Here is a 14,521-nt window from a genome sequence, read left to right as displayed (position 1 = left end):
AACATGAATGGTATCAAATACAGTTTTAGGGTTCTCAGCTTTGTTCTTCTTCCTTGCATTTAACCTGAACATTAAATCCTATCCATTCTTCAAGACTGAGTTCAAAGGGTTACTATTCAATTCATTCTTGTACTTAGCCTATCTGTTTTTAAAAGTCTCAAACGTTCATCTGGAAATAGCTATGGACTGGGGCATCTCTTGTATTGTAAAAATATATTCAACTTTGGAAATACAGTGAACCTCCTATGTTGTCGTGGAGTTTAAGGTTTCTAAAGGCAGGGACTACACAACAATTCTTGAATCCCAACAACTTAACAGTTTAGTCCCTGTACACTGTAAACATTCAATAAGTAATAACTGGATTAATTTTAAGACTTCAGATTTAGGTTTTAACTAATAGATAATAAAATGTCACCAAATAAAAAAAAATTATTAAAATAAAGTGCCATACTAGAGACATGTTGTTCAAAAGCAATTTGGGTTCACAAAAAAATCTGAGAACTTTTAATTTAAAAAACCAAGTGGAAGCTAAATGCCCCATGCTTGCTATGGTAATAGTGAACTTATCTTGTTACATGAGCTTTGTCAAAATATTTTCCTACTACATTAAGTTAGTCTATCCATTGTTGCGTTTTAGCTTACAACCTTAATGAAATAAAATTTATTATTTTACCAATAAAGGAATTCCATTACCCAAAGTCACAGTTAGTCAACTGTGGAGCTGTAACAGACCTAGTAACCTCCACCAACTGAGCGCCTATGTCCACTACCTCATTTCAGAAGTAAACCTTAAACTAAGACTTGAGGGATGAGTAGGTATCAGCCAGGCAAGGTAGAAACTGATCTAGGCATATATACCCAGATCAAATAAAATGTGACATATTCGAAAAACTGAAATTCAAGTAGTTAAACCCCTAGACTCATATTTTAATTACTTATCAAGTCTTAGTTGAGTGCCTAATAAATGCCAGGAATTCAGCAATTGCCTCTAGATAAGTTCTTTAACTTCTGAAATTATATCCACAACTTTTATGTGTGTATTTTTTAAGGGTAAAAGGAACTTAACACAAAAAGTTAAAAGACTTGCTGCACTAAGTCATTAAAAGCCATAATTTTACTTCAATTTCAAGTCATGATTTTTTACTAGAGCCGTAATTTCACTTCAACCTCATGTAGTACTATGTAAAGAACACTATGTATACATTACTCTATACAACTAAATTCACCCACGGTTTTCTAGGTATACACTATGTGCCATATGCTGATGAACTAAAAGAGTGACATGCCAAATTGTATATACTGAAGGAGTTCTACATTAATGTAAAATTCTATACCATAACAATAACATACACTAGGAACTAAATAGGTTTATTCAACTTTTAAAAATGCTATACTCTTCATTCTTTAAAAGATATTTTCTTTTTAAAATCTGAACCTATTTAAAACTTAAACTAAATCTAAATTTTTCAAAATTATTAAAAGAGAAAGAAACAGTAAAAATGTAAAGCATGCTTCTGAAAGTGGACTTAGACTATCATACATTTTAAATTCATTTAAAAACTGTAACAAGTGTTGTATTCAATTATTTAAAGTTACTACTCATTCACTTCCAAAAAGTATTCATTATATGCCTAATGTGTCCAGCTTAGATCAGTGTAGAAGATACAAAAATAGTCCACAGTCCTAGCCTAGAAATGAGAAATATCTTTAGATACTATTATGGACTGATCACCAGGATATACTGTTAAGAGAATAAAAGCAAGGTAGATCAAAGTGTAGATCATATGCTACCATTTACTTATATAAGGGGGAAGGAGGATATGAGGATATTTAAATATTTGCTTATTTTTTTTTAACGTAAGGACAAATCATCAATTTCCTCTTAACAGTTACCCCTAAGAGGAAGAGAGGGAACAGGATGAAGAATGGACAGAAAGCAGACTTCTCTAAATATTTTTTACCTAGTCTTGTTGATTTCAATTTAGAACCTTATAATTATTTTACATAATTATGCAACAAATTGAATTCTTTAAAGGTAATACTGGAAAATAACATATGAAAAGCAAAATGAAACAAACAAACCTATCTATATATCTATCTGATGGCACAATCACAGGGAGACACCTGAATTTAAACTTCTGGATAACTACTAATTCACAGGAAATACAGGGGACAGTGGAGCATGTTAAACACTATCACAAAACTCAGACTCAGGAAGTTTTACAATTTCTACAAATTCTACAATAAACAACTCAGTCAGTACAACAACTAAATTATAAGGAAGGAAAAAAAAACACATAGAAGAAAGAGACAAAGGATGAACCTATAGATTAAGGGACACAAGTTATCACCCAATTATAATAAATAGATCTGATTCAAATAAAGTATAGGGAAAAAAATTAAGAGTCCATCAGGGAAATGTGAAGGCTGAATGGTCATTTAATGATAAAAGAATTATTGGTAATTTCTTTATGTGTGACAATAATGATTGTTTCTTAAAAAGAATAATTTTCTTTCAGAAATACAAATTAAAATGTATGGATGGATGGATACGTACATAAATGAATGATATGATATAATGACTGTGATTTGCTTCAAAGGAATATAGGGGCATGGAATTATATATGAGAAAAAATTGGTCATAAGTTGATAATTGTTGAAGCTGGTTTATGGAACACTGAAACTATTACAACATTCTACTTCTGTATACCTTAAAATTTCTATAGTAAAAAAAAAAAATCAACAATAATTTAACAACCACTCCTAGAGCTAGAAAAGTCCCTTTTCTTTAAAGGAAAATAAGTTGGTGATTAATCATGTATAAACTCCTATAGCACTTACCATCATTCAGCTGTCTTATACAGTAATCCTTCCCAAAAGAGAGATTCCTCTCACAAATTAAAAAACATGCTTATTTCCTTTGATGCATCTTTTCTTAAACCAAGAAACCTGTCTTTCTAGTAAATGCGTAAATCACAGGCTACTCCTATTGGGAATAATAAGTGAAAGTGAAGGGTGAGAATTTTAAAAGGAAGACAAATGACAGAGCAGGTATTGTTCACATAAAGAAAACTTAGGAAAGAGTAAAAAAAGTAAAGGAAATGAAGTTTACTTCTAAGGTCTAGAAATAAACTCCTATATCCCTCGGTAGAAACAGCTGACAGTCATATGTAACACATACTGAAGGCCTATGTTTTGGCATGGATTTATTATAAGCAGAGACCTTGATCATAAAGCTGCATATACAGAGGAAGGCTAGACTGAACACACTACCTAAGTCCTATATCCTCAAAGCCTCCTGGAACCCAAGGAAGCTAATCAACAACTTCAAATCAGAAAAGTTAAACATTTAGAGGAAGAATAAAAAGGGAAGAAAATGTCTCCTGGTTGTCTATTACTTGCCTTATTATGTATTCTAATTGTGTATTAAAGCAAAACAAACATTTACACACCTCACTGAAACTGAAGTAATGGGAAAGAGCCTCAAGTTTCCACAGAACAAGAACAGTGTTGTGCTGGTTACTATACATTTAGCAATAGTTAATGAAAAATATGGATCATCAGACCTTCATGTACTACCTCAAATTCACCAATCTTACTTTTTAAAAAGTTTTTCAAGTTTTCAACCACATCTATCCCCAGGATTTGGAAAGACCTAACTCCCATGCTTAAGAAGAGACTTCTGTCAATAACTTAAGCTTATTATATTTTGTCTCTTCATTGAAACACCAACACCACTCAATCAATATTTGAGCAATTAATGGAAAACAAAGTAATATATATGGCAAAAAATTATTCTAAATATTACAAGAAGGCTTCTGAGGCAAAGACTTATCCTCAAGGAGTCATTAATCTCTTCTATCATATTGATATTTCAAATATGCCACAGTTTGGGGAAGAGGGGGAATAGTACACATTGTTGTTGTTTAACAATCATCATCATTTCAAAAGCATGCCAGAATTTCCAAAAACTTTCAATGATATAAAAAAAATCTTCTCTATTTTTGAATGGGCTACTAATGATCAGAAAGGAAAGCACACTCAAAAAGGCATCAGTACTGAATATATTGCCTATTAACTGAAAAACTGGATTATAGCACTTGTAGATCAAGGAAATAAAATAGGGGATATATAAATTTTTTTTAAGAATCTATAAGAGTGAAACAAATTAATTTACAGACTTGCAAAATTTGTTTCCATTTGATTAGAACAGGAAAAAACAAATCCCAGAAACAAAGAGTAGGGGTAAATTGTTTCAATATGGATGGTAGGAACATACACTGAATGTCTGGAACCAAGAATTACTTGGAAGTACTTAGGTCTTGAATCAAATATTTTTACCAAAGTTGCAGAAAAAAGTGACATAAATTTATATACTACACATACATTAAACTTTAAAAGAATGGATACCTCTAAGATGAATCAATTTCTTTAAAAATTGTAAATGGATGAAAACATAAGGAAAATCTTATTTGAAAAAAAAATTCTAAAAAAACATAAGCCAATGTAAGTAATAACTATAAAAAACAAAGACTAGGAGATAAAAACTAAGAAATAACAAAGAGTCTGCCAGTAAATCAAACAGAAATGTGCAACATGACAAGTCATTGTAAAAACCACTGCAGTTAATTGGAACCCTCATATATATTACTGGTGAGGACATACAATGGCACAGCCTCTGTGGAAAAGTCTGGCAGTTCCTCAAAAACTGAAACAGAAACATCAATAATCCTATTCCTAGTTTATACCCAAAAGAATACCCAAAACAAGTATTCAAATAAATACTTGTACATGAATGTTCACAGTGGCACTATCCACAACAGCCAACAGGTAGAAACACAAATGTCCATCAAGAGACAAATGGATAAACAAAATGTAGGTATATACATACAATGGAATATTATTATTTGGCCTTAAAAGAGGAATGAAGTATTGATACATACTACAATATCCATAAGTCTCCAAACATTATGCTAAGTGAAAGATGCCAGACACAAAAGGTCACATACTGGATGATTCTATTTACATAAAATATCCAAAACAGTTAAATCCATAGAGAGAAAGCAGGTTTGTGCTTGTCAGGGTCTGAGGCAGGAGGCTATAAGGTGTGACTATTCAATGGGTGCAGGGTTTCCTTTGGATGTGGTGACAGTATTTGAGGGTTTCCCTTGGATGTGATGAAAATGTTTTAGAACTAGATACAGGTAATGGTTCTACAACACTGTGAATGTGCTGTTGCTGCTAAATCACTTCAGTCGTGTCCGACTCTGTGCGACCCCATAGATGGCAGCCCACTAGGCTCCCCCGTCCCTGGGATTCTCCAGGCAAAAATACTGGAGTGGGTTGCCATTTCCTTCTCCAGTGCATGAAAGTGAAAAGTCAAAGTGAAGATGCTCAGTCCTATCCGACTCTTAGCGACCCCGTGGACTGTAGCCTACCAGGCTCCTCCGTCCATGGGATTTTCCAGGCAAGAGTACTGGAGTGGGTTGCCATTGCCTTCTCCGAATGTGCTAAATGCCTCCAAATTGAACCTTTAAAATGGTTAATTTTATGTTAATTTCACCCCAATAAAAATAAACAAATGTAATACAAATAGTCCCTCTCCAAAATACAGTTAAAGACAGACATGCTTCTTACTGTCTACTTATAACATAAAATACTAAAACTGTTTTCCAGAGATGTCTCTACCTACCTAATTACCAACTTCTTTTCTAAAAGCCAAACCTGACAAATCCATCATTCCCTTTCCTCTAGAACCTCATCTCCCTATGGTTCAGCTACTCTTAACTTCATCCTCACCACCCATATCAATCCCTGACATTTTGCCTTGAGAAACTCTAGTCCCAGTATGAACCACCACCCAGTTAACCTGCTCCTCTTTCTGTGGAAAGATCAACTTTCTTTTCAATTTATCAAGCTTTTTAGTACGTAAATGTGAAATAACAACAAGATACCCAAATGGAAATATTCAGCATGGGGGACACAGAGAATTTGAATTCAAGAAAAGTGGCAGATCATCATGAACACATTAGTACTTGATGAAACTAGGTGTCACCTTAGGGGAAAGCAATTTAGAGAAAGGATAGGCTAAATGCTTGTTCTGATGTTCTGCAAAGTTTTGCCTAACCCTGGATCATTCCCTAGATATTATTGGGAAAAGTTATGAAATCCTTCAAAATAAGTTCATTACAAGCTCAAATTGTTTTAATTTTGTTTGAACTCTACTTCTAAGCAATTCTTTTATTCTCTTACTGTTGAATTGTTAGTGCAGTGATTTCCAATCTATGGGCTTTAGACTCCTGGGGAGCTGCAGAATTAGTTATCACAACAGGTAGCAGCAGTATGCATTATATAAGGCCATATACATGGGAAATGGGCCTTACATACTATTTTTCAAATGTGTAGACAATGTTGTGGTTAATAAAATACAAAGTCATGTATGAGTGTACTGAATAGCTTTTTGCTAACAAGCATTTTCTCAATTAACAGGTATTAAAAATATAACTATAGTCATGTGTGGGGCAGGGAGGGTCCACAAATTCTGAAGTTTAAAGAAGCTGTCATCTTCAAAATATTGGGATCCACTGCCTGAGAGTACTCCCCATAGCACCAAAACATCCTTCCCACACTCTAAGCCTGTAAGTACCCTGACCCACTTCCACTTTCATTTTCCCAAGAAAATCAAACACATCTTCATATATTCCCTCATTTATCTCAATCCATCTGAATTTATTCTCTTTTCCACTTCTATGAATACTTGATAATTTAGCAATTAAATATCTTTCTAAGACTAATTCAGACATACATACATACCTGATCCCTTCTCTGACTTACCTCCCCTATTCCAATCCACCAAATAGGTTTAATCTCTCCTTCTTCAAGAAACTTCCCCTTCTACCTAAAAACATTATCAAACCTCTCTTTTCCCTGATAAAACTTTACCTGATTCTGCTCTATGTTCTACCTACTATTCTCAGAGCTGGCCTCCTAAAGCCTGAGATAGACACCTGTTTATTGAGATTCTGTTGAAATAGCCATCTCATTTCTTCAGGTATCATGGCTGCTCTCTTAAACAAGGGCAAAGTTAAGTAGTTAGGAAGTAGGTTTCCTAAGGACTGGAAACCTAAAATATTTCCCATCTGGCTCCTTAAAAAAAAAAAAAATGTCTGTTAATCTCTGGGGCTTCAAAGCATCATTTATATTCAATATCATCATTTTCCTCTGAGAACAAGAGGGTGCCATTAAAGGTTTTGGAGCAGCAATACACTTAAGACTTTAATACTGAGCAAAGGGTATTTGAAGACTACTAATTTAACAGTGTACAGGGAGGATGTAAAAGATCATTTAAGAAAATATTGCAAGAGACTATGCATTACACATAAAGGGAGAAAAATGAAAGGGACTTTTTAACAGGATAAGCATCAATACTAGCTTACTACATGTGACAGAGGAAACAAAACTAACACCAAAATTTCAATTCTCCATGATGTGGCTCTCAGAATCTACATTCTCTTTTACAGTCTACTGTAGACTTACAGCTCTTCATAGTTCCTACATTACTGATTGTAGAATTCCTAAAAATCTTAATACTAATTCCGTATCTTCTATGTACCAGGCATTCCACATGCTTGCTATATGCCTATCTCCTGAGAAAGCAAATCATTGAGCAAAAGGCAGAACCAAGAGAGTTGGCCAATGAGAGCATAGAGCCAATGTCAGAGGTGGATGGAGTACTCACCTGTGGTACCAAGCAGAGAGAGAGGGGAACTAAGACTGCACGTCCAGAACTGGCTCTAGCCAAACAGGAAGAAACAGTTATGAATTTGCTTACAGCAGAAGCAGAGTGTCCTTGATATCCTGACATACTCTTTCTGATGTTCAGACAGACCACCATTAAAGTAGATTGGTAAGAAAGTCTCATGAGAAACAAGCCAAAAAACAAGACAAAAAGGTGAGGAATTAAATGGAACAGACCCTAATGGTCTTTTGTCTAGGAAAAGCAGTCTTCCTCATTAAAGACGATACTACTTTTCAAATGGCCAATATGATACTAACCTTCATTAACAGACTTTTCACATCCCACAAGATTGAGAAGGATATCGTCATCTTTATCATCAACTTCACATCCCAGCAGCATCCAGCTTTCCACATTATCACTTTCTGAAATGGTGCTCTCTTCCTCTTCACTTGAACTGACTTCTATAATCATGACCTCCTGGATTGTACCCGATCTCTCTCCAGAGTCAGACTTCTCAATATCCCTCTTGCACTTCTTATCTGCTAAATCATTAGAATGAAGAGAAGCAGGAGAACCTTGGGTCTTGTCTTTTGCATGGACTCTAAAATTCTTTCTTTCACATCTATAAATACTATCTTCATCAGACAGTGTGATGACCTCTGACCCATCTGACAGTTGGATGACCTCACTATCTGAAAGGACAATTAAATTCTTTTGATTTGGTTTACTACTGAATGATTCAGAATTCCCAGAGTTCCTCTCTTCATGTTCCTCCTCTCCCATGACATTATCAAGGTCTTGGGCATAATGAACTTGGCTGTAGAGCTGAAATTCCACCTCACTGTCAACACTCAGTTCACTAGATGACTCTTCACGATAAAGCTCATCTTCATATGCTTCTATGGTCTCATAACCACCAAACATCATGGAAAGCAGTAAACCTTGATGCTGTAAAAAAGGAAGTCACACAAAGAACATATTTTAACAGTTCAGATCATGCCTGTATAGTGCATAACGACACCACCTCTTAGATCTAACTTTTGTGAAGGTCATCAGTTTTCTCAATGACATATTAAAAAAGACTTTTCTCTTAGGGTAGTACCATTTTTCAAAGCTTTCTAAATTCTGTTATGACCCACTCTAATAATGCCCATCCCTCCCAAATGAAAATTACCACTAACAACAGAATTACAATTATATAATATTAATGGAAATGTTGTATTTCACAAGTATGTTAGAAAGAAAAAACAGGCTGAGATCCACTGTTTCAGACACCCATCATTTTTTTTTTCCAAAATGCTAAAAATCACAAAAATATTTTAGGTCATTTTCACTACTATCCCATCCATTCATCATCTTTTCCCTGGTTCTGTATCCATCTTTTCAGGTATACATTCTCACACAGGATATTACTTCAATTATAACTGAAATCTACAAAGGACATAATTATCTTATTTACTGCCTTGGTATATATTTTTATTCTCAATTTAAAAATTAATCCTATGGCTTCCTGATCTTTCACCAAAAGAATACATAAAAATATCTAATAGGGAGTTCCCTGACAATCCAGCGGTTAGGATTTAGCTCTTTCACTACCGCAGGCTCAGGTTCAATCCCTGGTGGGGGAACTAAGACCCCACAAGCCACACGGTGCAGGTAAAAATTTTTAAAATATGATAAACCTAGTTTGTTTCTGTGCTATCTATAAAGATATGTATGAAATACAAACTAATCAAAGACCTAAAATTGAGGTAAAACTCAGCTTTAGGAGCACTTTACTTTCCTACTGTAAGTATGTTAAATCCTGCTCATCTCTCAATTCAGTTTAAATATTATTAATACTTCTTCAGAGAAGCTTTCCTTGACCCACCAGGCTAAACTGTCTTGCCTTTAAACATTTCCACATCATTTCAAAACATTCACATTTCTAATTACTAATACAATGTAAATTTCCCACAAGCACAGAGCACACACCCCAGGAGGGCAGGAACTATATGCACTTTATTAAACAAGGGATCCCCAAAGCCACACAGAGTAACTGGCATTTATCAAGGTTTCTATCAATGGCTGTTGACTAATGAATGAATATATGAATAATATCATCAGGAATTTGTTTTAAAGCTCTAATAAATCTAATATGTGCCTTGTGCTAGTGCTCAGTCATGTCGGCTTCTTTGCAGCCCCACTGACTGTAGCTTGCCACGTTCCTCTGTCCACAGGATTTTCCAGGCAAGTAAGTATACTGGAGTGGGTTGCCATGCCCTCCTGCAGAGGATCTTCCCAACCACAGGAAGCCTGTGTCTCCTGCACTGACAGGCAGACTGTTCACCACTGAGCCACCTGGGAAGCCCTTAATATGTGTCTAAGATATGAACATTATGGTGAGATGAATTTTGTAGTTGTCTCCAACTATTTCAAGGATTCTCACATTATCAACCAAAAATCTACACAGATGTTTTGATTAGGTACTAATGGAACACTAATCAAAATGAAAGTGCTGGGGAAAAACCCTTTTTTGTTAAAAAATCATGGACAGTCTACAGAACAATTAACAATGATAATTTATCCTTTCTACTCTGCTTTTAGCTACAAAGTATTTAGAAAGACTAGTTGTTTTCTTAGCTCTCTGCCCAAAATGTCAGGGTACTTTTGGTGATACAACCTGCTGATTTCAAGAATCAAATGAACAAGAGGAAAAAATGTACTACACCCATGCTGGACTTTCTTGTTTTACAGAAACAAACAAACTTTTGCTGTACACCTTAAACCTTTACAATGTTGTGTGTCAATTGTATCTCAATAAAGCTGGGGTGGGGGTGGGGGGAGGATGATCGAAAGTTCTGAGTCAACAATACTATACAGCATATTTGAGGGCTAATCAGAGTGTAAATCTTACACTTTCTAATCACACACACAAAAGGCAAATATGTGAGGTGATGGATGTGTTTGTTAATTAACCTTAATGCAGTAATCATTTCACAATATATACATACATCAAATCACTATGTTGTACACTTTAAACATACACAATGTTATTTGTCAATTTATCTCAGTAAAGTTGGGGGGACCCAAACTCTCTATGCCTTTTTTTTTCCTTCTAAAAGGTACAATATATCTGTTCCCTTCTTGCACTGCCCTTCAGGTTGCTATGCTGTTGTCATACAAGTTGAATGTGGCTGTCTGAATGATAATGCTCATAGCATTTATCAGTTCATATTGAAATGTTAGCCTCAGAGGAATTCAAATAAAAGATGAATCCTTTCCTTTTTATTTAATAGGTAAATTAATTCTAAAAGAAGTCAAAGGAATTATACTTCCTTCAAAATCCTCACTGGATCCATCCTGAGGATCCAGTGTGGACTTAAGATAAAACATAATTCCAGTGCAGCACAGAAAAAATTAAAGAGCTAAATTACAGAGTTACAAATTTGTACTACTCTGGAGCCATCCCAAAGGAAAGGGATTAAGAATAAATAGAGCCATAGGCACACCTGTGAATGTATGCCAAAAATAAACTACAGAAATAAAAACAGACTTCCTTGGGTCTAAGGGTTTATCTCTTTTCCTGAAATGTAGAAAATGAATTTAACATTTAGCCCGTATGGCCTTTAAGAGGATTTTGTACCTTCTGTACTGAAAACTGTGCTCAGCATAACCTGCTCTTCTATTTATGTAGCTTATATTTGCCAGAGTAAAGGTTTGCCTGAGGCTGTGTTGGTTTATGTTACTACCTTAATTACACTCAAATGCATTAATTTTCTTTTTTTATGTATACTCAGAGGACAAATATGAAAAAGCATACATGTTTCTAACTTTTAATTTAGAAGGACTTCTCAGCTTTTTGATTATTGTATACAATTCTCAGGCATACTTAACTAGATAACAAAGTCCCTATGAGAGTCACAAAATTTTAAATCTGGAAGAGACTTTTCAGAGTATCTCATACAATCTTCTCAATTTATATATAAGGAAACTTAGGTCCAAAGAAATAAAGAGGCCTATCCAAAGTTATTTACCTGGTTAAGAAACACATTTCCCTGATTCTCAACCAAATGTTCACTAACATTAAAAAATTAACAATTTCAAATAAAGATTTAAAAAAAAATTCCTTCAAAGCTATATATGCATTGGTTTTAACACCTAAATTTATCTCACAAATATCCACTTTATTTCCCAGTAGAGTTTAAAAACTATGAAAGAGGCATTTTAACTGGAAAGAAAAGCATACATTGTCAGTTTACTATCCAAGAACATCCCAAGTTTGTATTCAGACAATAAATAGCAATGCCACAAGCAAAAAAGATGTCTCTTACATAAGAGAATAACTGCAAAGCCTCTCGCCATTCAAAAGTAGGAGCAGTATTCATTCACTGAAATTTTTTAAACTAGACAACTTAAAGCTTATTTAAGCTTTCAGATTTTACTGTACAATCTTTAAAACCAACATTTCTACTCATACAGTCTACTAACTGGTCACTTCAGTCTTGTTATTTCTTTTCAAAGAACTTTTAGCCTATGTTTCTTTTTGATGAGATGTTATCCATCTCAAGGAAATTTAAATGAAATTCACATCTTGATTTTAAGCCTAGCTTTCATTAGAACATGATTAATAGTTTAACTTCAACTTAAAATTTCTGACTTACTCTTAGTGAGCTATCCTGACAGTGACAGATTTGAAACACTACTGACTCTAGTGTTATATTTTCTGTCCACTCTTCAAATAAGATTTTCACTAGGAAGTAAATCAAACTGAGATAGCGAACCCGAATGTGGGAAACAATGGTCACAAAAAAATCAGAATACAAGAGGTTGGTAGGAGAAAATATTGCTTAATTTATTCAGACAAGTCCAGCTGTTCCTGACATAGTCTTTACAGAATAACTAATTTTATCACAACACTTTCTTCACCCTCAGCCTTTTTCCTTATGCTACACAGTATCTTAATCTTTGAAGCTATTTTACAACCCTCACTTTCATGTCTTCCTTGGTTAATTCAGCGCTCTCAGATTCTCTTGAAAGCAGCCATAGTGAACTGTCCTCAAAGCACAATACTGTCTGAAATACACACAGCCTAAATATTTAAAACCCGAAGAGTTTTCGAAGAGACCTGAAAGTCATTAAATTGAACGCTCTCATTTTATACATAGAGAAACAGACCCTGAGAAGCTTATTTATTCATTGAGCCTTAAAGATCTCCTAATTCTATCCTGTAATCTGAAATAAAGGTAAATACACGCTAGAAAAGATTTCTAAGAATTTTAGAGTCACCAGTTGTGGAGCCGCCCCTGGAACTCAGGCCTACTGCCTCTCACTCAGCCAGTTTTCCCACAACACCTGCGGCTCCTAAAGTTTAAGTTAACTGCCGGCTCCCAGAATGTGAAGGACAAAAGGAAGGCATCGGCGAATACAGCGCAGGTCTCCTTGTTTCACGTGCGGAAAGGGGCCCAATCCTCGAAATTTTCCTGTCCCAAGAGCTACAGCTGCTGCTTCTGACAGCTGAGGCTGGACTTGGTCCAGGACTGTTCGGTTCTCAAAAGCCGACCTCTCTTCGCGTTTAACTGACAGAACAGCTTTCCTAAAAGAGGAATCTCTGGGGCTTGTGGAGGTAAAGTAGGTAGGAACGCCACTCCCCACCAAGGCCACGGGCGCTCAGCCATTTCTGAACCACGACCTCAGGCCTCGGAGCGGCAGAGAGAGGCGGACACCACAGCGGGTCCGCGGAGTCGCGTGGCGCAGAGCTCGACTCAGAGGCCACGAGACGAGCCCCGCCACGAGTGAGGGTAAAACGGGGACACGGAGGCCGGCGAAGAGACACGCGCTAGTTCCACAGCCTAGCGGGGAGGCGGAGGGCGGGCAGGGGCACCCCGGCCATGGACACCTTGGGGTCCGTCACACATACTCACTGCCGCGGCTGCGACCAGGAAGCACCAACCAGGAACCAAAACGCGTAGAGGGACGGGGAGGGGCGAAGACAAATGAGGTAAGGAAACGGCGTCCGCGCGGACCCACGAGGAGGGAAGGCACTTCCGGTGAAAACAGAGCTCCTGGAAGTCGTCTTCTGTCCCCGCCCACTCCTCGCCTCCAGTAGACGTGCGTAAAAAACTATTAACCCTTTGCCTTCCCCGCATATAGTCTTTTATTTGTTTGCCTTTATTTGTTTGCTCAGGACTTGCCTGAGCACGTGAAAGAAACGGCTTCTTTCACAAGTATCTAGGCTGAATCTGTGTTAGGGAATAGCATGTTTGAAGGACCTGCACAGGTGATATGCTACTTACTGAGCCAAATCTGGGAGAGTTAGCACTTTCCGTGCTGGAGATAAACACTACATCTCCCATGATGCTCCAGGGCGAGGTTTAGACCAGGCTCCGCCTTCTCCCAGATCTCAGAGGACACCCTCCTTGTGCCACGTGGCGCGGGAGCGGATCTGAGAGCCAGGTACTGGACGAGGGCTGGTACAGCAGGAGGCTTTGGATCCGGGGAACCCCAGAGAGGGAAAAGCCTCTTTGAGAGCGCCTGGCTTCTAGATCCTTCTCTCTTGAGCTAGGTGATCCTAGGCAAGCCCCTTCCATGTCTAAGTTGAAGTTGAACTTAGTTTACCCTGGGGCGCTTTCGGCTCTTTTTTATACTATAATAGAAGACAACAGATTTAATTCTTTGTGAACCTTTAAGAACTGCACACTTGCTAAAGATTGAAGTTAGTACTGGTCCTTTGGAAGCCTCAGGCAGCTACAGATTGTGCTGGGAGTCCCTGACTTTGGGTTTCTCTTCTCGCAAATTATTTTA

General features: G+C 36.6%; 1 protein-coding gene across 1 annotated transcript in view; it reads right to left on the bottom strand.

The window, feature by feature from the left end:
- The window catches only part of ZCCHC7 (zinc finger CCHC-type containing 7), a 248,063-nt gene extending 234,383 nt beyond the window's left edge, over positions 1-13,680 (bottom strand). Inside the window, exons 1-2 of the mRNA XM_068974380.1 lie at positions 13,642-13,680; positions 8,056-8,686 (exon numbers count right to left, since the gene is read on the bottom strand). Coding sequence (XP_068830481.1) covers positions 8,056-8,665 — 610 coding nt within the window. The 5' untranslated portion in view covers positions 8,666-8,686; positions 13,642-13,680. The remainder of the gene's footprint in view (positions 1-8,055; positions 8,687-13,641) is intronic.
- Between the last annotated feature and the right edge of the window lie 841 nt (positions 13,681-14,521).

This window comes from Capricornis sumatraensis, chromosome 6, assembly GCF_032405125.1.
Source record: "Capricornis sumatraensis isolate serow.1 chromosome 6, serow.2, whole genome shotgun sequence".
Lineage (NCBI taxonomy): Eukaryota > Metazoa > Chordata > Mammalia > Artiodactyla > Bovidae > Capricornis > Capricornis sumatraensis.
Note: the sequence above shows the minus strand (reverse complement) of the source record. Positions and strands in the feature narration are given on the sequence as shown.